The following is a 27,113-nucleotide window of genomic DNA, read 5'->3' on the forward strand; positions in this document are numbered from 1 at the left end:
GCACCCTTGGCATAGTCTGAGCCTCTTTCCTAATGGTGAGAATGGATTGCCAGGACCCGCACGGAAGGCTGAATCGCCTTGAACCCCGGCGTTTTTACTGGTGAGCTCACCCAGGGCCCCTGAGGTTGCTTACAACAGCATGCTACCGGGTAGCGGTCTTCACCGCCCACTGCAAGCTTTTAGAACACACGCAGAGTGCTTATAGATTCTGAGTCGCACGGGCCCAGCAGCTGGCCGTTGATGACGAAATAAGGTGCTCAGTCAGAAGAAGGCGAGGGGTCCACAGAGGGGGCTCAGTGCAACGGCAGCTGATTGCAGGAGATCAACGCAACGAGCACCGAGGCACAGGGATTATGGTGGCCTTGGCACGCAAACGAGGGCGATTGCAATGCTGCCAACCTGGCGGCCTGACCAGCTCTCGCTCATCGGCAAAACAAGAGCCCTGGCAGCTTCTGGGGGAAGCCATCAGGTCCCACTTCTTAAACCAGCAGCAAATGCCAAACCGTCACCCGGCTTGGAATTGGGGTGCTTTCTGAGAGAGGGGTGCAGGCATTTTATAGCACAAGGGCACATATAAGCAACCCTTTTCTGCCAGGATTTATCTGAATTTCCCCGACAATCCCGCCTTTGTCACCAGTGCAGGTATGTGGCAGCCTCGCTCAACATTATGGTGCACAAAAGCCACAAAAGCCACCTTCAGGTGACCCTCAGTGGCAGCCCCGAGGGGCGCATTTTAAGAAAAGAAACGAAGGCCTGAGCAGGTCAGTCAGGACACGGAGCAGCATCCAAGTCTTCTGAGGATCTGGCGTATACCTCACCCCAGAGCGGCTTCAGGAAGGGATGGCAGCTCCGGAGGGGCTGTCAGGCAAGATGGGGTCGGTGTGCTCTCTCTGGCTCCAGGCAGCAAGAGGAGGACTGCCAAGCGGCGATCTCCGATGCCGGCTGTTCAAGCAGAGGCCCGGCCGCAACTCACCAGGGCTGCTGCAGCTGCATCCAGCCTTCCCAGGTTTCCTCCATCCCCAAGATGCTCAAAGCAGTGGCCTGTTATGGAACACAAAAACCCATGAACTCCACCTGTCTTTAAGGATAAGCAACATGGAGTAGAAGCATCGCATACATTTGCCACAGGACTGACACCCAGGAGGAACGATCCATCTGACCCATACGGGACAGCCCCAAATCTGGAGAGCACCAGCGCCGAACTGAACGACGGCAGGATGTTACTGCCGTTTGCCATGACCGGCGTTGCCCTCTTGCGGCGCCCCTCGGCTTGCTCCTCTGCTTTGGCCTTCCTGTCCACTGCTCCTCCACAGGCCAGCCAGGACCCCCTCCCGAGAGACCTCCACACATGCACACCCCCTCACCCCCTCCACAGAAGCACTGGCCCCCCCAGACAGCTTCAGGCCAGTGGTCCAGCCACCGCCAGCCTCCTTTTCCCGGTAAGCCGAGAAAACACGCCGCACGCCGTAGGATTTTTTAGAACATACGCTCTTTATTATAGAAACTGAAGCAGTGGCAAACAGCCTTTGCTTCAATAATCACACAACACAGAGGGATGCAAATTGTTTTTCTTGTTGCTTTGCACTTCTTGGAGAGAAGAAAAGGCGTGTGCACCCCTTCGGCAATCCATCACCACATCTACGGCTCCTGCCGCCGTTATACGCTGCATAAAACAGAGCACAGAATCAGGAAGAATACACATCAAACAGGAGATTGTGCCAAAGAATTAGCTGCTGTGCACCTCTTAGTTCCTTCCAGGCCTCACGGAGACGTTCCCAGTGCTGCCGACCGTGGGGGGCACACGACCACAGGGAACAGCAAGAATAATGTCCAGGCAAGAGGGAGCTGGCTGGAGTCCAGGCTCTGGACTGGGGCTGCACTGGAGAAGATGAAATAGTGGGCAGGAGGTTTCTCTGCCCTGTTGAGCAGGCTGGGGGAAAGGCCAGGGGGGCTGTTCTGGCCTGCCTGACCTGGAATTGTCGGTGCCCCCCCCCCCCCCCCCGGCAGTAGGACGGCCCTGTACTCTCCTGCTTCTGAGCCCTGCCCCCAGGCAGCCTCAGGCCACGAGACGGGGCACAGAAGCTCTTTCCGCCCCAGTCCCATTCCAAAGAAGGCAGCTGCACCAAAGGTGCTTGAGGGAGGCATTTCTGGCTTTTGGGGGGGGGAGATCTGTCCCAAAGCCAGGAAGCTACTTGGCTGGCGGACAGACATGGGGAAGGGTCCGTGAGTGCCTGGGCCCGCCCAGAGGGCTGCGTTGAGACCCCAGCTGAAACAGACGGGGCTCTGCGGCCGTCACATCCTGGCTGGCCTCCTGCCAGTGAGGACCCCTTCGCCTTCGCCTTCGGAGGGGTCAGCTTTTCAGACCTCCTCCTCACTCCAGCGCCTCCGTCTGAAGAGTGCGTAGAGCGGCAGTGTCGAGAGACGCCTTTCCAATATTCCCCAGCAGGGCATGCGTGGCAAGCAGGGGTTTTTAAAGAGGGCGCGTCCGGGGCCTGGGCCTGGGCCTGGGCCTTCCCCTGCCCCGTTCCTGGACTGTGAAGACGGGGCGCAGACAGAGGCCCCCTTCCCCATTTGCAACATGTGCTTTGGCTGCTGTTGCAGAGGCACGGATGCCGGCACCAGCGACCCATTTGTCCTCCTGCAAAGAAGCCAGGGCTGCTTACACTTTATCCTCGCAACGACCCTGCGAGGTAGGCTGGGCTGGGAGTGAGTGGCTGGCCCAGAGGCGCCCAGTGAGCCTCATGGCTGAGCAGGGACTAGAACCCGGCTCTCCCGGATGCCCAGTCCAACACTCCAACCACTGCACCAGATGGCCCTCGGGGTATACGCTCAGTGGCAGCCCACGTGCACTCAGGTCCCAGGACCAGCCCCACTGAAGGGGAGGGGCAGGACAAGCCTCCGGCTTGAGGCCCGGAGGGATACGGCTGAGGCCCGCGGCGTCCGTGGGTGCTTCTCAGCACAAAGGCGGCTGTGTGTGCACGCAGACGTCCAGCCTCAAGCAGCAGCAGCAGCGAAGATCGGGCTCAGGCTGGCCTGACAAAAGCACAACTGGAGCCCCGAAATGGTCGCCTGGTTGTCAGGCCTGGAACAGGGACGGCAGAGGGGCGCGCCAAAAGCCCCTCTGGTTCGCCCACCCGACTGGCGGGGGCTCCCCAAAGCCTCGGACCACGTTTTTCGTCCGCTCTGCCTGGAGTGGCCCGGGATGGCCCCCGAGACCGCTCCGGCAGGGCAGGCGCTCGGCCCTTTCCTCCCCACCCAAGAGGAGCAACGAGAGGTCGGCCACGCAGAGCTCACCTGGCAATGTCTGGCTGGGCCGCTCCCTGAGATTTAGATCTAAAGAGAAGGGGGACGCACATGATCGCACACTAGTTCAGGACGTGCGTTGCAAGAAGACGACAAAAGAAAAACATCAAGTCCCCCTCACCAGCCCGATCGTAGCAAATCACCTTCCGAAAGTTGTTGCCGTTGCTTGTGTTTAGCTGAGCGGCCTTTTCTGAGCCGGATCAGGCCAAATTCTAAGCCATGATGGGTTTGCAGGTTTGGTCCTCCATGGGGAATATACCCCTTGTGCTTAGTAAAAAGGGGATGTGCAGATATCCTGCATGTACAGACTAAGGCAGGAAATTCCAAAACCATGTGCCACCACTGACCAAACCGCTTTAAAGGCAGGTGGAGCTCATCCAGCCCTGGCCAAGCCAAGAGGCCTTTAAAGCACTGGATAAAAATGTGGGAATTAGAACTGCTTTTCTTGATGTTTATGCAGAATTATTTTCAGTAAAGGCAAGACTGACTGGAGCAGACTATCATGCTAGGGAAAGTCAAAGGCAGAAGAGGAGGGAGACCAAATAGGGGCTGGTGGAATTCCATAAAGGAAGCTGCAGCTGTGAGTCGACAAGAGCTGAGCAGGGATGTCCAGGGACCAGAAATTTTGGAGGGCACAATTTACAGGGTCCCATAAATCAGTGACGACTTGGCAGCATGTCACAAGAAAAGCACATGTTTAACAAACTCATGCTAGGGATATATAATAAATACGCACCAGGATTGTGGACCTTCCTAAATCTTATCCAAAAAGTTTTGGTGTATGTCATCCTTTTCCCCTTTTGGTGTTTGTGGAGCACAACTGAAGTGTGGTATTTTGGACAATGCTGGTGCCCTCTCGCCAAATGGACCGCCAGTAACTTCAGCCTGGAGGTTATAACCCTGGTGCGAAGCCTGTTCCATCTGGCAGCCCAGAGCAACCCCAGGATAGGTCTGTGGTCTAAAGGGCGCCACTCAGCCCCCGAGCCAAGCACCCGCAGCCCGAACCCGGTGAAGGTCACCGTTGCAAGAAGGGCGCTGTCCCAGCAGCGGCTGGGGCAGCACAAGCGTGAGAGGGCGAGGGGCTTCCCTTTCCTCCAGAGAAGGCAAGGCCGAGGAAATAAGGGAGGAAGAACCTCACCCCAAAGGCCCTCGAGCCATTTACGCTCAGTCCTCGCCCTGGGCTGCAGCCAGCGGAGACGAAGCCCAGCGCCTCCGTGGGCAGCCCGTTGCTCCCTGCACCACAACAAAAGCAAGTTACCCTTCCGTGTCATAGTCCTCCTCATCCTCCTCTTGCACCTTGACATGCGAAACGACGTCTTTTAGTTTTATGATCAAGATGACAGAGCCAACGATCACTGGCAGGAAGAGGAAGAATCCAATCAGAAGCCAGTTCCTCACCGTGGGACTCAGCCCGTGAGGTTCGCTCGAATCCGGACCTAGCAAAGAGACATCGCAACAGCAGCGCGTTACACCCTGCGCAGTGGACAGGCGGGCCGGGGAGCTGCAAAGACGCCCGGCTGAATCTGCACGGCTAAATGATGGAACTTGTTGCCAAACTGTACGGTGATGGCCACCAGTTTGAAAGTTGATCAGAAGAATTCCTGGAAGAGGCAGTCAGAGGCTTCACACTTTCCCAATCCCTCTGAACAGCCCATACTGTGAATGTGAGCAGGGGGTTGTCACTGCCCTCGTGTGCAGAGCATCGGGTTGGCCATGGTGCGAACCAGGACACATGGCCAAATCCAGCAGGACCTTTCTGAGGTTCTAGATTCTTGCCTCTCCTCACTGAGGAAGATGAAGGATGGATACCTGTGCCTGAATAAGTCAGTATGGAGAAAGGACCTGAAGAACTGACCAGATAGTCAATTTGGGGCCTGAAGCTGGCCCATAGAAGATGGCACAAACCCCTTGTCCCTCTTGCAAAGCTCACCCAGGCCACTGCCAGCTGCCACACCGGCGCCCGCACAGCAAGAGCCACTCGAGCCCTTTGGCATTTGTGGCAGATTGGCGACTTTTCTTTTCTCACGGGCTGCAAAACGCAATCCCCAATTTGACGGACAGCAACAGCCTCTTCATATTGCCCAAGAGGCGCAAAGCAGGGGCTCGTCAAGGTGCATCACCCCTTTCTTTCCTTTTTTGCACCTGAAATATGCACATTTATCTGTGCCTTTTGAAATTATTAGTCACCTTTGCAGGTCCAAAATAGTATGCTTCGCCTGGCCAATACCCCAGGGGGCAGGGGGTGCTCTTGGGGGGTACCAAGAGGTTTATTTTTCATGTTGGTTTGTCCTGACAGCAGTCAAAAACCAAGCTGTCAAAAGAAAGCAAAAGAAAGAGATTTTTGCTTGCACAAAAGGGTTGCCACTAGATTATTTACTTTCCAGCAAACCTCAAAGCTGTTTGTTTTGGAAAAGCCCATCTGGGAATCTTCACAGTTTTCTAGGGGCTCAGGAAGATGGAAAAGTGTACATCACCCCCTTTTTACAGGAGTTGTCAGTTTTGACAGCTAGCTGTGGAACTCTGGGTCCTTTTAAAAGGGTTTTCTGGCAGATGCACACGCCAGCATGAATGCGCACGTCCTTGTGGAAAACACACCAAGGTCCTTGTATAAACGACCAAACAAAATGAAACCACAGTTTCGACCGCTGTCAAAACTGACAGCTCCCATAAAGAAGGGATGGCTCACGTGTTTCCACCTTCTTGAGCATCTGAAGAAGCATCAGCACTGCTTCCGCAAAGATAAGTCATCTTTTACTCTCTTTTTTGAGTTATTTCAGGTACGTGGCTTAAAATTGTCCTGACAATCACTCATAGAAAGGAATTAAAGAATCATTAAGGCGACAACTAACCACTTCGGTATGTGCTGTCGACGCTGCCTCCCAAGCCTCCCTTTTCTTCTTTTGTGCAGTCAGGTGGGGCCCATCCCCTATTGCAATGGCAGTTCCCTCTGTTGTTGCAAAGCTGGATCGTACAGGGAGCGGAAGGAAAGAAGCCACGGTTACGCTTTCTGTTGCACTCAGTCCTCCCCCCACCCAGGCCAGCCCACTTTCCTAGCTGCAGCCCCCAAGTCTGGAGAAGGACAAGTAGCTGTCCCAGCTGAATGGTTTTATATTAAGCAGTATATAAGTACTATAAACAGATAAGTGACTCTTTGTAGTCCTTCCTGCCCGAGAGCATCAATTCTTGGGCAGGGTGGAGGCGATCCAGGGCCTAAAAATGCCGAGCTGCTTCGGAGGACTCCACGGCGCGTCATTAAGATGGCAGGGCTCCCCTTCAAGCCCCCAGAGCTCCTGTCACTGTGCAGGGAGCCAGTAACCCCCATGTTTTTGGGGCTCCGGATACAATGCAGATTTTAGTCTGAGGAGCTAAACATAGTGCCCCATGGAGGCGATTTGGGTTTTACAGGGTGGCGTTCAGCACCATGGAGAGCTCCTAGAAGCCTCCGGCTGCCACACTGCCGTGGCCCAGAACCCCAGGTCACCCCGCTAATGCGGACGGCTTGTCCTTGAATGGCCGAGGAGGAACCCAGAGCCTTGGACAAGACCTGCTTCGGAGGAGATGGAAAGCACTGGAGCGGCTCTGCTGGTACTGATCAGCCAGTTGCCACCTTGTTCAGCCTCCGCCTGGCGCAGAAGAGCCCTTGCGTTCCGAAACCTGCTACACGCCGCAGCCTATCAGCCTCCCGTTCCAGCCACAGGGTACAGGAAGCATGTCTGTTCAGCAGTTCCCAGACTCCCGTCTCCTGCTTCCCAGGACACCAAACTCTTCTCTGGAACCTCCTGGGCATTCCTGCCCTTGTCTTTGATAATGATCCTGACAAATCCCTTGGAGTTCTGTCCAGATTTTTAAAATCAGGAGTTGGACGCTCAGATGCGGGGGAGAAGCAGCTCAGCATGTCTCGAGTGCCTCAGGGAGAAAGCGATTTCGAAAAGCTGATCCAGAAAAGTTGCAATCTAAGGAAACGTCCCTTCCAGTGCAGGGGAGACTGGCATCTTTACCTGCACCAGAGACTTGTCCTGGCTGTCTTAGGTGATACTTTAATCGTTGTGGCTTCCCCAAAGAATCTTGGGAATCCTATTTTGGGGAGGTTGTCCCCCTAGCTGCTCCTCAAACTACAGTTCCCAGGATCCCCCAGGCAAAGAAACACCTCATTCAAAATCCATGATACTATTCAGAAAAAAAACTGCTTTTACTCACTCCATTGTTATGGCACATCGTCACTGAATCACAAGTCATTTTTATTATAGCCTTATCCACACACTTCTGGTTCATGCAAATCTAAAAAGCAGCAAAATGAATAGCATCAAAATGGATTATTTCATGCCAAGCTAGCAGGTTTCAAACAGTGGCGCCCAGAAACTGAGGGCTTCGCTATGTGAGTTTAAATCCACCACGTTAGCAAAGCGTCTGCACGCTTTGCAAGGTTTTGGCTGGGTCTTGTGCACGCACTTCCTCTCTTCCTTTTCCCCCTTCCCCTGCCTTCTGTATATTCCACTAAACAACCACAAGCTGTTTGCAGTGTGGCATGAGGCAATTTCAGGAATGCGCCTCTGTTTTGGCACCATTTGGCATTCCATGGAGAAGTGCTTGGAAAGCACAGGACAGGCCCTGGAGAGGGACGCCACAAAAAAGACCCACATCAGCAGTGACGGAGGAATCGCCCGCACACACAAGCAGGCCTCACGCAGAGAAGCCTTGTCTCTGTTGTGCAAGTTACTCAGAATCTGCTGCTGGAAGAAGTGGTAAAATTATGGAACATGCCATTTCCGACTGCCCTATTTAAAAATCCTTTCACTCCAGTAGACACTTGACTGCCTCTCTCTCTCTCTCTCAAACACACACACACACACACGAGAGACAGAGACAAAGAGGATAGAGTAATGGAAACTAAAATGAAAAATATCAGGGTTTAATAGTACCTTATTTTATGAATAAGCCATAAGATGTCGCGAGAAATAGCAGCTTCAAAATGACATCCAAGTCAAGCCAAGCCAAGCCAAGCCTCCTCTGCTGCTGGAGGCGGCAAAGCAGAACCTTGGCCAGCTCCAAGTAAGACCTGATGGTTGATGGACGATCCCAACCCTGGTGGCCTTCAGAGGCATCTGGACAACAACTCCCACAATCCCCATCCAACAGGGCCGTTGACTGGGCATTCTGGGTGCTGCCGTCCGAACGTGTCTGGAAGGCAGGAGGCTGGGAAAGGCTGCTCCTTCCTACCTGCAGCCAGCTGAAGCCTTGGGGGCATGCTTGGCACTGACCCGCCCCCAGAAGAGCGGGCCGGATTCTGAAGGGTGCTTGCCGTCTTGACTTCAGGGAGGCTGGGCAGGAGACGACTCTGCAGGGGACACCTCGCCCCCTCTGAGGCCGGGGCAGGGGCGAGTCCTCCAGCCACAGAGGATGCCAGCACCGCTTCCCACACCCTGACCAGGGTCCTCCATGGCCCCGAGAGCAGCCCTTACCATGCCTTTCCCACAGCCAGTGCCGTCCTGGACCAGGAAGGGATCCTTCACACCCGGCCCTTTCATGTAGTCTAGAGTGACGCACAAGCGATTCTGCACCTTGGCGTAAATGATCGCTGTATTGTCCACAACAAATGGCTTCTTACTTGGATATTCACACACTAGCTTGCCACACTTCAGGTCCCTGCAAATTAATGCAACAAAGGAAGGACGGGCGGGGCGGGAGAGGATCCGCATCTAAGAGCAGAGGTCCTAATTAATGGCGCCGTCATTATATGCTTTTCGGCGCCGGGTCAATACCTTTTTATTTGACCAATATTTTAAAGCTAATTAATTTTAATTGTATATTTATTTATTCATTTAATTTATTTTAACCATGCCATTTTATACTCAGCCGTGGTGTAGCCAATTTATTTTGTTTAGGATTTATAATATATTGTAAGCCGTCCAGAGACAACAGCAATGGACGGCCTATAAATTTCCTAAATAAATAAAGAACAAACTCCTGAAACCCTGCTCCACTGTCGGCCAAGTAGCCAGTTCATCAGCACTACATCCCTGCAAAGAGCCACACGGCCACGAGGTTCCTCGGAAACAGCTTCCTCCACCTGGGGCTCCCCACCTGTGCCGCTCTGCAGCTTCCATTGCTGCAGTGGTGAGTGTCACGGTCCGACACACCTGGGGGGAACCAGAGGTGAAAAACTGGGAGAGGCCAAAGCGGGAAAATCCCCACCTGGGTGATTACGTTTGCTGCGGTTGCTATTCTAATGGCTCTTTTGCAGCTTTTATTCGATTGCTTTTCAACACTGTTTTATTACAAGTTCTACTGAAGTACACATCAAGTTTTCTGTCCTGAAAGGTAGTCAAGAAATTATTTAAATAATTTTAAGCACTGCCGGTGCTAGAGCCAGCAGCATTTTTAACTACTGAGGTTAATACTTCTGTATAGCCCGAAGTGCCTGGTTGTGCCTAGTCTTGGAAGCTAAGCAAGGTCAGGCCTGGTTGAAATCAGGAAGGGAGACTTAAATGTTGTGAACCTCCCAGAGAGCTTTGACTTTGGCCAGTATGGGAATGTAATGTAATGTAACAACTACAACGCACATTCTGTGTCCAAAATTAAGCATGCAGATCTACCCAGGATGTAAAAGCAGCCTTTTTCTTGCAGGACGGGGCTTAAATTTACGATGTTCTGTGCTAAATGGGCATGGTCACCAACTGCCCTTGCAGCCCTTATCCTGACAGACGATGGGGCTCAGACGTGGGCTGGGGGTTTATGAGCCGCACGGTACACGATAGCTAGGCATGCCTCGGGCACTCGTCCAGGCTTTCTCCTGCACGGACAACCTGGCGTGCAACGCGGTATCTCTAGGCACGCGATTGCAGGCGCTTCCGATGTGCTCCATCCACCCCTTTTCCAGTGGGGACAAACTGCAGCAGGTCCTGGCTGGCCTGCTTTAACATAATAAAAGACCATAATTAGAAGCCTTTCCTCTGGAACTTCTGGGGAGGGAAAAGAAGAAAGGTTTGCGGGGAAGTGGCCAGCTCCAGACAATCTGAGACCTTTCTGTCCATGACCTCTCACTAAGCACTCAGAAACACTGGTCCTGTCATCTATGGTTTGTGTAGCCCAAAGCACAAGCCCTATACGAATAAGAACGATACGAAATGTGTGGGTCTCACAGGAGAAGGGGACCGCTGCTTCAACTGTTTTCCCGTGGCATCTGCCCCGAGTATGGACCAAACCTCTTTATTGCCCCGCCAAGCAGCGCTGAGGTCGGCTCCAACGCATCAAAGGTGAAGTTGGGCACCCGGACAAAGCTGCCCCGTGTCTATCGGGGTGCACAGCCTTGCAATCCAGCCAGAGCATCCGTGGGGAGCTGCAGGCTGAACCCCGCTGCATGTCCCCCCAGGCATGTCCTGTGGGGTTGACCCAGCTCCCGGCTGCAGCAAGAAAGCACGTGCGCCAAGCTCTTCCCAAACGTACTGCCACTGGCAGTTCTGGTATCCACGCGCGGTGGAGCCGCAGTGTCCCATCCTGTCGTTCTGGCTGTTGATCTCCTCATAGCACTGCAAGGATCCGCTTCTGGAATCTGCAAACAGAGCACAGGGCTGAGCACGGCAAGGGCCCCTTCCCCGGTCCTCAATCCTGCCCGCCGCCAGGCTGGACAAAAGCGGCGAAAAGGAGCGGATCCGGACGGGCAGGAGATCTACAGAGCTGCATCTTAAGGTCTGGATCCGAGTTCGGCTCTACGTGGACCCTCTGGAGCCAAGGGGCCTGAGCGAGTCACGATGACACTTGCAGGAAGGGCGAAGTATGACCACTCTGGACGGCGCTAATGCTGAGTGAGTGTGAATCCAGGTGCACACATTTAGAAAGCACGGCTATTATTGCAACAGAAACACGGTGCGCGGCTCTGTCGTAGCAAGGCAGCGGCCGGTGAGCCCGCCCTGCCCGCCATCCAGGCACTAGCTGTGGATAGCCATTTTCGGGGTCTCTTCCTGGGGTTCCCGACAAACTTTCAGCAGCAGATGCTTTCAAACCGAGGAGTGTCCTCTGTAACTGAGGACACTTGCCCACCTCCTCCCTTGACTTGGCTGCAGCTGGGGAGGTGCAAAACAAGGACCCACAAGTGACGCACACAGCAGCTGCCCAAACTTCTGGGGGATCCGGCTCGATTCCCAACAGAGACCCTCCCTCTGCCCTGCATCACGGATGGGGCCGCCCCTCGCCATTCCTTCCTGCTTCAGACCTGATGGCAGCCTGGCCAATGTGAACGAGGAGGCATCCCCACCTCCCCTCTGAAGTGATGGGGGTAGGCAGGACGGTGGCCAGGGAAATGCAAGAGCTGACCAAGGGGGCAGGGGAAATAAAGACGGGAGCGCTGAGGTGGCGGGAGCGAGAGCGTACAGGGCAAGGAGGGCCCCCCGTTACCTTTCCCAAATATTTTCCGGCACCACCGATCGGGACTTTGGCATATTCCTTTCATGCAAACCCCGGTGTCAGCCTCGCATGTCTGCCCGTCCTGGACGAAGAAGTCCTCGGTGCACTCGGCGGAGGTGCCGTTGCAGTATTCCTTCAGGTCACAGTCCTCGTCGACGGTGTCTCTGCACAGGGTGCCCTTTGGCCGCAGCTGGCCGGCAGGAGGAGGAGGCAGCCCTGAGTCCCAGCCCGGCCGAGGCGCTGCGCTGGGCCTGCTCACACGCTCGAGCGCCTGCCTGCAGCGCACACCGCGCCGGACCAAGACGGGGGCCACTGGCAAGTGTGAAAACACACCGGGGGAAGGCACATACGTAGAAGAAGAACCCGTGCGGGGGGCGGGGGGAGTAAAAGGGAGCCACTGGTGCCTACGAAGAACCTTTTGTCGTTGCCCAGCATGCACCGGGGCTTCCCCCCTCACTGGGGCCTGCTTCTCTCCTGTTAGACAAGCTGACAAAATCCCCTATTTCCTTTGCACCGGCAGGCCCTCTCTCTTTTCCCCCGGCCAGGTGTAATTGGCTGCCCCGCTACTGCGTCTTTTCTGGCTTGCCTTTCCCCCGCACACTCAATGGCCAAAGCACAAAGCGCAAAAAGCCTTCCCCAGCCCGGTGGCCTTCAGAGGGGTTTGGGGCACGACTCCCAGAATTCCACCAGCAGGGCCACCGGCTGGGAATCCTGGGAGCCGCACAAGGTCGCCCGGAAGCCGCGGGGTCGGGGAAGGCTGCACTGCTGCGGCATCAAGCCCGCCAGGAGGCCCGAAGCACCCCGGACGCCCCACTGCCCGGGGGAGCGCTGGACGCGCCGGCGGCCGGCACCCGCTCACCTTGCACTGCACGCAGCATGGCCCTTGGGCGCACTCCTTCCCGCTCTTCAGGGTGCAGTCGGACTGGCAGCACGGACTGCTTTCACACTGCTGGAAGCAGAGAGGGCGGGCGGAAGGGCGCTTCGTGTGAGCTGGGCGCCCGGCCAGGGGGCAGCAGGAGAGGCCTGCGAGCGGCGGGCCGGCCCGTTTCTCTCCAGCCAGCGCAGGATCACACCCTCCATCAACCAGTGACAAAACCCGTGTGTTTCTGGCTGCACCTGGAGAAGGTGAGGACCACCCCTTCGCAGAGGCTGCCCGATTTAAAAGCGTCGCATGCCGCCCCCCGGTAGCATTTCAGCCGCTAAGAGGGGATTCACGCATTAAGCGTCAATGGAACATTGTTCCAGATATGCTCCTTTCTTTCTTTTTCTTTCTGTTTTGCTGGACTGGCCCTAACAGACCTTTGCCGAGCCGCAGTCGCACTGCTCCCCTTCCTCCAGCACTCTGTTGCCGCACGAGGGGGACCTGTACGTGATATCGATCCGTGGCCTGTTCAAGAGGCACTGCGACGAGCCGAACCCCAGGAAGTTTCGGAAGTCCTTCACGCTGCAGCTGCTGAAGAACTTGGCGCCGTTGGACTGCCTGCAGGGGAGCATGCAAGGAAGAGCACTTTGCTCTAAGCCAAGGACCAAGGCACGAGCCGGTGCCTTTCGGGCTTTGCTCCTGCCACGGGGAATCCTTTCCACATTGGCATCCCCGCTGGAAAGCCCTTCAGAAGCAGCTGCCGGGACGCTGCACCCTGCCGTCGGTTCACGCGGGGCCAGATGTGGAAGCCCTGGAGAAAGATGGGGGCGTGTTGGGAGACACTGCTTCGCTTTAGTTTTGCGATGGCAGAAGAAATCTTTGTTTAAGGAGAGCCAGCGTGGCAGGGTGGTTCGGGGGTTGGACTGGGAACCTCGGGGATCTCAGTTCGAGTCCCCACTCCGCCATGAAGCTCACACGGGTTAGGCTGCGGGTCTGCCACGAGCCCACCTCACAGAACGGTTGTTGCTAGGACAAAAATGGAGTAGAGGGGAACCATGCAAACCACCTTGGGTTTCTTGCAAGAGGAAAAAGGTAGGCTAGAAATGCAATGTAAATACTATTACTGCAGATTTAGGCACGTGAGGGGGTGTCACGCAGAGGCGGGTCATGGCCTTTTTTCCCCTGCAGTGGAGGGCAGGATGTGTTCCAACGGAGCAATGCTCAGGGAACCAGGGTGGTTGCCAGGAAGCACTTCCGAATGGTTAGGACCTCAGGGGTATGGAATGGGCTTCCCCGGGAGGTGGGTGAGGCCCCGTCGGTGAGCGTGTTCAAGGACAGGCTGGACGTGCACATGGTGGGCAGGTCGTGGGTGGAGCCAACTGGAGCCGGGGGTCAGACTAGATGGCCTGGGAGCCCCTCACTGATTCAGTCTGTTTCTCTATTTCTATGCTTACTCTGGGGGAAATAATTCCAATTTGTTCCTGGGTCCTCACACCTCTCCACTGGGGCTGCAGGACACCCTCATTAGCAAACCTGCTCTGGCCCCTGGGGATTCTCCAGATGGCCGTTCCTGTCTCGAGCCAGGCCTCCGTCCCCACTGACCACCAGCTTTGGAGGTTTCCCAGCTTGTTCAGTTCTTTTCCCCCTAATTCCGAAAGATCAAAATGCCTTTTTTGAGGCTAAGCTACTGAAAAGAAGTGCTTTGTGTTCCACTAGGCTTGCATTTTTGGGCATTTCTGCCCACCCCTGCCAGAAGCCTGGGGACTGGTTGGGATGGATGTATGGACAGGTACACAATAATAAGCTTTATTTTGCCAACATGCAAAGGATAACCACGAGCATCCCTGTAGTAACTTACACTGCTTTGGTGTTCATCACACAGGTGGAAACTGGACAGAAGCACTCCCTGCTGTTGTCGAAGTGCAGGCCCAGGCTGATTCCCAGCAGCTGGGCAACGATCACCGAAAACGTCTCCAGCAAGATCCCGTCTTGGTACTAAATGAGAGCACAGACCACCCATGAGCAGCCGCGGCCGACCTCTCACCGTGCTCGTTATTACTCCCCACCGCCACTTCCGCTGGGCAGATGCGCAGCCCTGGTTCGGATCTGCTCGAATGCGCGCCCCTGCCCGTGCACGAGGGGGAAAGGATGTGCAACGGCGTGCAGGACAGAAGTTACAAGCAGCTGAAGATCGTGTGTGAGCACAACAATTATTTGCCTCTGCTGTGGAAAACAAAGGCATTTGCACTGGCGCTTTCTGAAGTGTGCGTCCCGCACATGCAACGCATAAAAGCGGAAGAAACGGAAAAAGTGAAGGAATTGTTTTTGCACATCCATAACATTTGGCACATGACATCCATAACAGCCCAAGGAGCTCTGACTTGCATGCCTCTCCCCCGCTCACACACACACACACACCCCTGCCTCAGTGGCTTCCTACTAAGCGCTTGGCGCATGTATGAACATGGGCTCAATCCTGCGCGCTGGCAATGCAGCCTCAGGATGCTAAAGGAGGCCGCAAACTGCACCCAGCCAAAATCACTCCCTCTGGGCCAAAGCAGACGGGGGGCCAGTTGCGTGCACCCCATCTCTGACGTCGTCCTTTGCATTTCGAGGGGAGCTCCCCCGGGGAACCAAGGCACGTGCGCTTGAAAGGCACAAGGGAGTTTTGCCAGGGCCTCGCAAGGGAAAGAGTCAAAACGCACACACACTTTGCCACCCGCTTCCGAGGATGTTCACACCATCTCAGGACTGCTTCTGACATACCCAAAGGCACCACAGCATTCGGACTCACAAGGGGAACCTTGTACCACTGTGCATGTCCCGGCCTTCAGCATTCGGGAGCTGCAGCGCAGGGAGAAGGGCAGCTGCCTTGCTTTGAACAACAAGCGCCGCTCAGTAGGCGGTGAGTGCTGACGTACCACAGCGACCCCTGCGGAAGAGGCTCTGACACACATCTTCCTGGCAAACGTGGACCCCACCGAAGGTGCCTTTTTTCGGTAGCTGCAGAAAGAAGAGGGAAGCCGTGAAGAATCGCAGCTGGTGCTTTCTCTTCCCAGGCACCACTCGGGACGTGCGCCTCCCTGGAATGCGCAGGAGCGCTCGCCTTCCACAACCCCGGGCAACGCGACCCTCTCCCGCTGCCTCAGTGGCCCCACATCTCCCCCCAGGCCTGGAACACCCATCCCGAATGTCCCGGGCCTCCACTCCCGCCTTCTTCAGAGCCAGTATCTGCGCCGGCCAGACACGGGGCCCCAGCTGCGCAGGCGAAGGGCGCAAAGCCCTTCCCCGGCAGAGGCCCTGGAAAGACGGCGCCGACCCGCACGGGCAGCCGGTCTCGCCTGGGCCGCTTCCCTCGCAGTCCGCATTGCCGCCTCTTTCTGCACCACCCGCGTTCCCCTGCGCACGGCCGTCATCCTCAGCTCGGCCTCACCCCCCCCCCCCCCCGCCCCCCCCCCCGGCGGGGCCCCCCCCCCCCCCCCCGCTGGTCCAGCCCCTGGCAGCAACCATCGCCCACGCCCTGCCCGAACCAGGGCAGGGCACATGTCCCCCTTCGGGTGAAATCGAGCAGGGAAGGAGCGTGCCGCTTACACAAACAAGAAGGACACGTCATGCGGCCGCAGCGCGAGGTGGGTCTGCTTCCATTCCACAAACTTTTCCAGCAACTCCTCCGCCGTTCCCAAGGTGGAGATTTTATCTCTGTCTATCCAAAGCTCCAGGGAGGACAGGATAATTCTCAGGTTGAGTTTGAAAAACATCTGAAAGGGGGAACAGTAGCACGCGCTGGAGGGAGGTGTTGAAACGGAGGCACAAAAGCTTGGCAGGGATGGCGAACTGAAGGGACTCCGCTTCGAGGGGTGCAGGGTCTTGCCGGCAGCTGGAATCGACGGTGAGCTAGGCAGGCAGTTTCACACACCCACACGAGTGTGCTGCACAAGGACAACTTCGGCACCTGGACTCCCTGAGCAGTGGCTAGAGCCCCCCTTCCCAGAAAGACCCTCCGCAGGACCTATTTCCCCCCACACGTACTCCAAGCAGCTTTGTGGGGCCGGGGCCAGCCACCTTTTAAAGTTCCCGCAATGGCCCCAGCGTAGTTCTTCTCTCGCGTGCTTCTCCGCCTGCAGTGCAGTTTCCCTGACCCCCTCCTCTCATTCGGGGCAACGCCATAAAAGGCAGGAGGAGGTGAAAGAGCTTTGATGGCAGAGAAGCGAATTCAAAAGCCAGAAAATAAGTGGGATGCTTTTGCAAGGAAACGGGACGGTGCCTCGGCACACTCCGTGTGCCAGTCCAGCCACTGCATGCACAAGAGGGCTGCTCCCGCTGCTAGTGCGTCCACCGTGGGGCCCGCTGCTCTTCGACAAGGCCGGTACCGAAACAGCCCTGCTCACCGCCTGCCCTCCTCCAAGTCTGGAAACCCACATTCATGGAGAGCGAAACAAAAGCAGTCGAGGTCCCAGTAGCGGATCCATTCCCCTCTGGGGAATACATCCCCCAGCATCCACAGCAGGAAAATGACACCCTGCACACCATTCCTACTGAGAAGGAGGCCTGCATTCCTTAGGAGAGAGCCTACAAACCACGGATTTTGTAAAATTGTTGTCCAGCCTCATGTAGCGGTGTCCAGTCAAGCTTGTGCCCAGGCGGCAAGCTGCCCGGAAGCCGAGACACCGCCATGCACTGGGTCATAAGGCCAGTGGAAAACCCTTCAACTTTCTCCTTCAAGGTGTAGTCTGTTCCCCCACAGGGCAAATAAGGCTCTCCCAGCTGGCTAGTTTCTCATCAGAAAGCCAACTTCCTAAGCTTCCGACCACTGAATGGGTACAGCATGCAGGGGGTGCCTGGGTGTCTCTCAGAGCACTGGCATTTCTGTGGCAGGTATCTCACCTTGGGATGGGCAGGATCCCCAAGGAAAGGAGAACGGTGCAGAGAAAGGGTCCAGGAGGCAGGGCAGTTGTCTTGGGAAAAGTCAAAAAGAGCCTTCATTGTAATTCGGTGCTCCAAACAACCCACCCTGCACACACAGGCTCCGGCGGCACAGAAAAGCGCATCGACTTACTGTGTTGAGGAAGCCCATGAGCTGCGTGATTTTCCTTGCCAGTACATCTTCATTAGAACCCATGAAATCATACTAGGGAAAACAACAACATCCCGCTTTTAGCCAGCTCGAAAAAGTCAGCACTGCTTTACACATGGCATGCCAAGAATATTTTTAAGTGTACTCCTAAAAATCTACACTGTCCCTCTGAAATAAATAAAAAAGGCTCCGTGTGTACAAGATGCCCCTCCCATGAAAATGGGAATTCTGCCCTGAACCAGCCCTGGAGTCAAAAGTGGATGCTGTTAGCAAATTAGGGATATATGGCCAGAAGCAGAAAATGACTTGATCAAAATGCTACCGAAAGTCGCGCAACACTTTTGCAGTTCTCAAATGGGGTAAGTGGACCACCCATGTCAAACGGAGAAGCAGTTTGACATGATTTCCTATCTCAGGCAACGCATGTCCACAGCGCCCGTTTCTAGATGGGTTTCAACCCTGATGGTTTTCATCAGCAGGATTACAATGTTTATGGGACAAATAGCCTCATTGGTGTCTCTGATTCAGAAGTATCCTGTAAAACATTATATACTTATTTGCGTTAAACCCTAACTTTTTCTTTTAGAAGAAAAAGAATGCAAAGCAGCTTACATCATTCTCCTCCCACTGCTCTGCGTCTTCTCCCCACAACAATAACCCTGTAGGGTAGGTGGGGCCCAGAGACTGGGACTGGCCCAAAGTCACCCTGTTGGCTCCATGGCCGATCGGGAACTAGAACCCAGATCGCCTGAGTCCCTGAGCGATGCTCTTAACCACTACACCAGACTGGCTCTCTTACACAAAGTATATACAAATCTGAACTTACCCCAGATAGTGTGACTTACTCAATAACTTTACAAGCTTTGAACGGTTGGTTACCATATGTAGAAGCAGTTGTTAAGGTGCTCAGGTTCAAAGCATCTCAGCCCTGGTGTCAGAATCTGGGCAGCTTCAGGACTCATCCTGCTGGCCAAACGCCAGAATAACAGCCCTGGTAGTTGCAGGATCGGTCCCCGCCTCTGCTGCAGCTGCCAGAGCCTTTGGGGCATCACCTGGGAGTCCTGCAGCTCTTCCTTCCAGAAGCTGCCTCCACAAACTGTAAGGTCTGGGGCATGGGCAGCAAGAAGCTAAAGAGGCACCAGGACCCAGGAAACACAGTCTGTAAATTATGCAGCCGAAGTCAAGCCATTACCCAGAGCAAGGCAAGGTGAAACAGGGAAGCAAGTGAACTGTGGTCCAGACAGCGAAAGCCACAGGTCAGGAGTCGAGACGATGGGATGAGGGCAGGGATGCCTTTGGAACAGGGTCCAGGAGAAAGAACCGGAAATAGGAGCAAACAGCAGGCAAAATCCGAAGCACAGAGGAGGACTACAGACACTGGAGAGCTGGGTTGCTGAGGAAGTTCCTGCAGCGAAGAGCCAGCTCTGAAATAGCTCTTCCCAAGGGCCCCCAGGTGGTGCTCATGAAGGCCCTGGAGGCTGCGTCAGAGGCTGGGACCAATCCTGCAACTACCAGAGCCAGCAGGAGGAGCCCTGAAGCTGCCCAGATTCTGCAACATGGGCTGAGACCCCTCCCACACATCCTGAATGAGCAGAAGCTCTGCCGGACCATTTTTCTTTTTGGAAAAGGTGGCGGCGGCCGGAGCGCATCAAGGAATGCCAAGGGAGGTCACACGTGCAGAACCCAAAATCTTGCACACAGGCAGCGTGAAGCCCCCCCCCCACCCCCAGGCAAGCCCAACTTCTGGACTTTGAGACAGCCTCCTGGCAAACTGAACCAGCCCAAGGCCAAGGAAACAGGGCCTACCAGAGATTTGGCGACGATCACGTGCATTTCCACATATCTCACAGTGCTGAAGTTGATCTGTTTTCGTCCATGAAGAGAACAAAGTTCAAAACCGTATTACTACCCTCTCGTGGCACGCGTGCTCGCTGCCCACCTCGTGCAAAGACCACCTCGTGAAACGCTACAAGAGCCAACACTTTCTGGGAAAGAGAAGGATGTGGCTGGGCTTGCTCCGAAGCCTGTGAGGACAATGGGGCCAAAGTCACCCCCTAAGGCAGCTGGGCACCCTGTGGCTCGGGAGAGACCCCTGCTCTGTGTGCAGGGCCTCCAACCAAAGGGATCACAGGCAGCATCTTGGAAGCTGAGGACGGAGCCGCGGTCTCCAGGGGCCGTGGGGAACACGCACGCCCAAGCTCCCAGCTTCGGTCCCTGGGGTGGTGGGCTTGGGGATGGGTGCAAGCATGGGATTTCCTTCCGAGGCAGCAAGCACAAGATCTAGTCAGGCATCACAGACAGCCGATTGTCAGGGGGTGTTTCAAGTCCAGCCATGGAAACTGAAGGACTTGCTGGGCTTTTGTGCTGCTGGATGGCTGGAAATGTCTGAGCGAAGAGTCATCATTCAGAGCCAAGGGGCGTTCGGTCCCCTCCAGCTCAGTTCCGCTCGTCTCTGGACAGGGCATCCCCAGCTAGCCAGCTGGTCTGGACTTGGGCTTGGTTTGCTTTGTTTGCCTTTGCATTGGGGGGAGGAGGCAGGCAGCCCCACGCCATCAAGTCTACCAAGGGAGGTGATTCAGACCAAGCGTCTTGGGAAAGGCGGAGGGGGCGGCTGTGGAACAAAGAGCGCAAGCAGACTAATTTAGAAAGACTGGGCATGCCCTCCGTCCAGCCCTCCAGCATCGTGAGCCACCCTCGGGGTTGAGTTAAGGCCGTTCTGCAAAGGTGGGAAGTGGGCGATTGTTTCAGTTTGGATTCCACTCTTCACATGGGCAGAAGCCACGCGCACAGATCAGAGGGGATCATTCCTTTGATCTGTGCTGCATGCGGGGCTGGCGAGGTGCAGTGGAGAGCTGTGACTCCAAAGCTCTCGTCGGCACCCGCTGGAAGGGGAGAAGGAAGCCCGGCAACGCAGACGGCACCGGGCCCCGCGAGGGCTGGAGAGGTCGGGGCTCAGCCTGTGCAGACCCAAGATCACAGGGAGGGGAGGGGGACCGTATCGAAAAGAAGCAGAGTGGCAAGTGGCCAGTAAGGCCACCGAGTCCAACCCCCTTCTCTGCTTCCGCACATGGCCCCCCATCCGATTAGAGCCCTGCACCTTTCCAGCCTAGCAACAGCAACTCAGAGCAGGCTTGTGGGGGCTGCTGTCCCTGTTTTGGGAGGGAGAGGCTGTTCCTACTCCCGAACAAACATTGTCTGCCCTGCTGACATCCCCCAAAAGCACCTAAAAGCCTCCAGGTGGGGGGGGTAGTTGTTTTTCTCATCATAAAGGCAACCGATACCCAAGAAAAGGCTAGCCACGCCGCTGCAGCCCTACTCCCCACTGATGTAGAGGCATGCAGAGAAAAGGGTTTGTTATTTTTCTCTGACCAGAAAACCCTCCAATCACCCGGTTTTGAAATCAGCACTTACTGGTACTCCTGGGTTTGCCCTTTGGTTCATTCCTGCACTCCACTTAATGGAATAATTCTCTTTCGAAACACTGAGGTCCCTGCTGCTGTACTCAATCTGATAGACGAGATGCTGAAACCCGGAGGTGGACGTCACGGGCTCAATTCCGTAGGTCAGGTTCTCAAACAGCAACACCCCACTGGCCAGCAGTCAGGAGGAAGAAAGACAAGTTGCACCGTCAGCCACGACTTCAGGGGATGATTGCTGAATTTCTGTCTCGCTTGTCGCGCTGCTTCAGCTTGGCTGTGAGCGATCCGTCTTGGGGCCGTCGATCCATTTTCCTCAACCCGGTGCCCCACACATGACTCAGATCAGTGGGACTATGCATTTCAGCTATGCCTAGTTTTGCACTTATGGGAAGGAGTATCACAGAAGGTGGGTCGTTGCACATTTGCTCAGAGCTGTGGGCTCAGCTGTGGTCGTGCGGAGACCGAGGTGCGACGCGCTTGGCCAAAAGGCGCATGGAGCACTCACCTGAGCCCAGTGCAGGTGCTGAGCGTCACGAGTGAGTTTGTGTACGTTTCGACGTAGCCTTGATAGTAGCAATCCCGCTGGAAAACACGGTAGGTGCATAGCCGGCACAAGAAATGCCTGCCAACCCCACATGGGCCCCTCCGTGGGCTGTGCACGCCTGCAGGCACACACAGCGAGGAGGTTCCCCTGCAGTTCGGACCCCACATGTTTGCCCCTCCACGAGCCCCCTTTCCAAGCTTTTCCTGGAAGTGGCAACGCCCAGCGGGGCTTCAGCCGCCACAAGACCAACCCGCGCCATTTAAGCCTTGAGTAATCCACCTCCCAGCATGCCCCAGGCCCCAGGCTGAAGTTTACCTGAATGGAAGGGGTCGTGGAGACTACGCTCCCCGAATGAGTATATGTGTACACCCTGAAATCGTTGGCTAAAATGGATCTACGAGAAAGCAGACACAGAGGTGCACAAAAGAGGAGGGGCGTGTGCCAATGCCGAGCATCCCAGCAGCCCGGACCGGCTCCTTCCTCGGACAGAGGGGGGCAGTCCTTGTCCCCCACGGCTCCAGGTGCTGAAGTGTGAGGGGCTGAGCCGAGTTCCCACACACTTACACACACGTGCATGCACAAACAAATGCAAATGGCTTTCTCACACCCTTTTGACTGTTCAGAGACTAATATTATGAAACTAAAAGGCTAAACGGCTACTGGCAATAAGCGCAGCAGGTTTAGGGTTTAATGAAGCTTTCCCATTTTGAACAGCTGGCCTTTTAGGCTGAATCTGCATATGCATAAAAATATGGATGTTTAGGGTGCCGTCATTGATGTCTATGCATTATTATTTTTAATAACAGCAGTTTGTTTTGTTATAGACTAACACAAAGAGGTATAATATATGTGCTGTGAATCTTTTTGGCTGGTGTTTAAGGTTTGCAATGCTTCAGTTTTGTTCCCTTTTCCCATTCTTTCCTTTTTAATGGTGTGGTTTGCGGTTGTTGTTGCTGCTGGTTTGCATGCACACACTTCAAATCTTGGCCTGTCCAGGCCAGTCCAGCTCCAGGATCCCAGCTGGGCTGGACAGAAAAGTCTTGGACTAACTAGGCGTGACTAGGGCCGAGGAAGGGGTGAGCACCGTCGCAGAGGGGCTTTTCCGAGAAGGCTTGCACCAAAAGGAGGCGGGAACGCGCATCATGCCACTCTTCCCTGAACAAACATTTTTAAAACCCTTAATGGGATTGCAATGGCTTAATTAACGGATCCCTAATTTATTGAAATGTCTAAGGTGTATTAAGCAAGAGTGCAAGCAGAGCTATATATTAACACACCAAAACCTGACACGCAATGCCCAGCAATTCCTTCTACTCACTGTTGCTTCAGGTGAATTGTGTACAGCTTGTTCCCGAGAACGATGTCGTAGGACATCCTTTCCTGCAACAAGTCAAAGATTTCCTCATGCAATCGGTGTTTTAGAGAGAGGGATACACAGTGAGAGAGAGAGACACAGAGAGAAGTTTGACTCATGCAAACAGTCAAGACATCCTGCTTACCTACCAAACAGACAGTTCAAAAGCAGCTTTCCTGCTAGAGATGCAGCAATTGCAGATGGGGGTCCTTTTTACCCCCCCAGTTGCTAAAAGTGGGACTGAAACTGTGCTCCAAGCAGCTTATATAGCGAAAAATGGGTTCCCCAACCCAGCGCACTCCTCATCTGTCGAGAGCCCGTGTGGCGCAGTGGTTAAGAGCGCAGGACGGGGACCCAGGCAACCCGCTCAGCCACAGAGCTTGCTGGGGGACTTGGGCTCAGCCACAGACTCTCATCCCAGCCTACCTCACAGGGTTGTTGTTGTGAGGATAAGATCAAGAGGAGAACGAGAATCATGTAAGCCAGCTCAAGTTTCTTGAAAGGAAAAAGGTGGGATATAAGTATCCTTAAATACAGAAATAAAATAAAGCTATGGCTTCTATTATGCCAGGCTGAGGATGACCAGAGACATATTTAAAGGGTGCCTGATCTATCCTTGTCCCTAAGATGCAAGTGGGGGACCTTTTGGCTCTGAGGGTCTCATGTCACCATAGGGAAGCAAGGTGTGCCATCTGGCTGTCTCCAGGTGTGCACACACATCTGGGGGCAGGTGGAAAGGCAGTTTTTCTGTATCCCCACCTGCTATGACAGAGATAGCTGGTCTCTTAGCTCCCTGTCTTTTGGCGAGTAGCAAAACCTACCCCTTTCACCAAGGTTTAGGTTCTGTACAAGACGGAAGGGCAGAACCTCGGGTCCAGGGAGTAACTTTTGTCCCTCCTGCTCCCAGTACAGTGCAAGGTTCCAAAATGGCTGCACCCCCTTCCCCAACTACAGAAAAATGGCTGCTGTTCTTGTTTTGGGAAGTCCTCCGCATTCTAACTGGCTCAGCGATCCTGGCTTTCGCCCCTTTTGTCTCTCATCCTCCTCCACTTGCATCTAGAACGAGGCTCCCAAAATGGAACCTGCCCTTGGCTGGCGCAAGGGTACAGCTGGCCAAGACTGCGGGTGGTCTGTGGCCAGATTTCTGGCAAAAAGGCCGCTGCACGCCCTGAAAGGCATCTTACGATTAGTCCGGCTGGGCACGAGGTGGGCAATGCAGCCAGGAGGAACACCGCAGGAGAAAATGGTCCCTACACACACACGCACAGAGCGCCCTGCCCCAATGCAGACGCGGGCAAGGGGGCTGGCAGAAGCTGGCCTTTTTAAAGCTGCAGAACTGCTGCCAGAACACCAAGGTGGGCCCAGAGCGCGTGGCTTTTTCAGAGCAGTGGGTGCTCCGAGTCTGTTGGCACTCTTAATGGTACCCGATAAGCCTCGCTGGCTCGGGCAACTTGGAAGGGGCGGCCGAGGCAGCAAGATTGTCGCTGTTGTTCAGTCGCACAGTCGTGCCCAAGCCTTCATGACCTCACGGACCACAGCACTCCAGGCCCTCCTGTCCTCCACCGCCTGCCCCAAATCCATGCTGATTACACCAGGGACCCCACCCGGCCCCCTCAGCCTCTGCCGCCCCTCCTCCTCTTGCCCTCAGTCGTCCCCAGCACCAGGGGCTTCTCCAGGGAGTCCTTCCTTCGCACTAGGTGGCCGAAGCATTTGCGCGAGATGGAATAGCTCAGACGCGTACCGTGTTTCCGGACGCGTACACGGGGACTCTCTGAGGGACGATGACCTGCAGAAGCGTCCGCCGCGATCCTAGGCAGGAGAGACACTCCTGTCATCACTTGCTTTTGGAGAAGGTGTGGACCGCCTTTTCCCGATACTCCTTTCCCCTTCCCTTGGGGAGCCGTGCCACCCGTCCCCCACCCCCCAGTCCCTTCCACTGCAGGTGATGGTGCAGCACGCTGGGCGTGGGGGAAGAGGAAATCCCATCTTTATTTATTTTTTTTTTTTTGAAATCCCTTATTTTTTTAATTAAAAAATCCCGTTTTCAGGAGTCCGGAAGCAGCAAGGCCTAGACTGCAGGCTGCGCGGGCGAGGCCCGAGGACAGCTCTGCCCAACGCCACCCACGTGGGACTGGATCACTGTAACCCGGTCGGGGCAGGGGCTCCGGCTCGCCGAGGCCCCGAGGGATGGCGGCGCCCCGCGCCCCGAGGGCTCCCCCGCCGCGCCCAGCCCCGCGGCTCACCCAGCACGGAGACCAGGCAGGCGGTCAGCAGCGCCCCCGCCAGCCGGAGCAGCGCCATCGCCGCCCGCCCGCTTCCGCCGACCGGTAACGGGCGCGCAGGAACGCGAACGGGGCGCGGCCCCGGCGGAGCCCCGCTCACACCGCCCGCGGCCGGGAGCCAGCGCGGGCGGAGCGGGGCGGAGACCCTTTGGGGGCAGTGCGGGCGGGGGGGATAAGAAGGCCCAGGCCGGTCTCTGGGGGCGGGGGAAAGGGAAGGGGCAGATCCGTCCGGCGCCGCCCCGCTTGCTGGATGGCCCGCTGGCCCCTGCGCAAAACCCGGCCAGGTTGCCCAGTTCACGCGTGGGATCTGGCTGAGGGCTGCCCGCTGTCGGAGACGGTGAACTGGGCTCGACAGGCGATTGGTCTGACCCAACGCGGAGGACAGCGTAACCGGAACTTGCATCGGGCCACCCTGAGTTAGACAGGGAGATCCCAGTCATACGATTTGAGGTGTCCCTTCCACCCGCCCGCCCCAGTACGGTTAGGCTAGCCAGAAATTCCATAGGTGGGAGTTTGCACAGGCACCTGCGCTCTACGTGGTGCTGCCCGTGAAGACGGTCCGGATACTTCAATTGGTTCAAAACGGAGCTGCCAGGTTGCTGACGGGCCAGTCACTCTTCTCACATAATGCAAGTCCTCTGCCGGCTGCACTGGCTCCCGATTGAAGTCCGGGCCCACATTAAGGTGCTGGTATTGACCTATAAAGCTCTAAACAGCTTGGGAGCAGGATACCCGAAGGAACATCTTTTTCCCTATATGCTCTCCTGCCCCCTAAGATCGGCAGCAGGCACCCTTCTCCGGGAACCCCTCATGAAGGATATTAGGAGGGTAGGTACTCGGAGGAGGGCTTTCTCTGCGGTGGCGCCCCATCTATGGAACGCGCTCCCCAGAGAGGTCCGCCTGGCGCCATCGTTATTTGTTTTTCAGCACCAGGCGAAGACCTTTTTATTTAAATGTCATTTTAATCGTTACTATTTATTGATTTTACATCTTTGGCCAGGACGTCTCCAATTATATTGCTTTTATATTGTTATTGTGTTGTTTATTGTTGTGAGCCGCCCCGAGGCTTCGGCGAATGGGGCAGCATAGAAGCTTTCTAAATAAATAAATAAAATATGTCCACCTGGGAGATCAGAGAAATGGGTTCCGTTGTGCTTGGAACACTTCCAAGTGGGAACCCTTGGTACAAGTTGTGAATGTGGCTATGATCTTTCCTTTTTTGTTGTTTAGGAGGAGCGCTCTCTCTATCTATCTATGTAGATAAATATATACTTGTTTTGGTCTAGCAGCCCAACAAAACCAAACATCAGTGGAAAGCCACCGAGAATACAAATCCAGGGCTAAAACACAAATGCATGTGCAGAAAAAGAAAAGGGGACGGGGAAAAAATACGATCACCCCGTGGCAATCAGATCCACCAGACTGACCTTGAGAGTAGTACCAATAGCTCCGCATCCACAACTGTGCACTCACATGCACATATATTCAGACTCACTACTATGAACTGGGATCGGTTGACCTAGTGTCAGAATGAGCGTCGAGACAGAAGTGGTCATCAGCAGCCCCTGGGGAGGCCTGCAGCCCCTTGTGTGGTCGAGGGGGACGATTTTTCTTTAATGGCTGCACTCCACAACTGAACCTTTTCCTGAGGTGCAAATGCAGCCATCGGAGTTACCTGTGGAATTTCTGCAGGTGTTAAAAGGTATGGGAGGCTTCCTGGAACAGAGGGTAGAGGCCAGAAACCTTATGAGCTGCTGTGGTTTTTTTTTTTTTTTTTTTTTTTGAGGATGCCTGTGCAGGGAATTTCTGACCCCCCAGCGGGAGGCAGCATAAGCCTGATCGATCTGGGGAATAAAGACTGTGTGCTGTTGCTGC

At 55.2% G+C, this 27,113-nt stretch overlaps 1 protein-coding gene across 1 annotated transcript; it reads right to left on the reverse strand.

Annotated features, from left to right (window-relative positions):
* Window positions 1–2,994: 2,994 nt before the first annotated feature.
* On the reverse strand, window positions 2,995–25,257 carry LOC123027027 (disintegrin and metalloproteinase domain-containing protein 2-like). The gene is made up of 21 exons (XM_044437370.1): window positions 25,200–25,257; window positions 24,698–24,765; window positions 22,921–22,982; window positions 21,918–21,996; window positions 21,564–21,640; window positions 21,051–21,228; window positions 19,446–19,502; window positions 17,622–17,693; window positions 16,157–16,323; window positions 15,487–15,568; window positions 14,424–14,560; window positions 13,003–13,183; window positions 12,563–12,652; window positions 11,695–11,893; window positions 10,747–10,852; window positions 10,052–10,106; window positions 9,385–9,440; window positions 8,729–8,946; window positions 4,562–4,739; window positions 3,295–3,333; window positions 2,995–3,082 (listed from the first exon to the last, which is right to left on the reverse strand). Exons 1-21 carry the CDS (start codon window positions 25,255–25,257, stop codon window positions 2,995–2,997), a joined length of 2,247 nt encoding a protein of 748 aa, XP_044293305.1.
* Window positions 25,258–27,113: the final 1,856 nt, after the last annotated feature.

This window comes from Varanus komodoensis, unplaced genomic scaffold (assembly GCF_004798865.1).
Source record: "Varanus komodoensis strain SLA01 unplaced genomic scaffold, ASM479886v1 scaffold30, whole genome shotgun sequence".
NCBI lineage: Eukaryota > Metazoa > Chordata > Lepidosauria > Squamata > Varanidae > Varanus > Varanus komodoensis.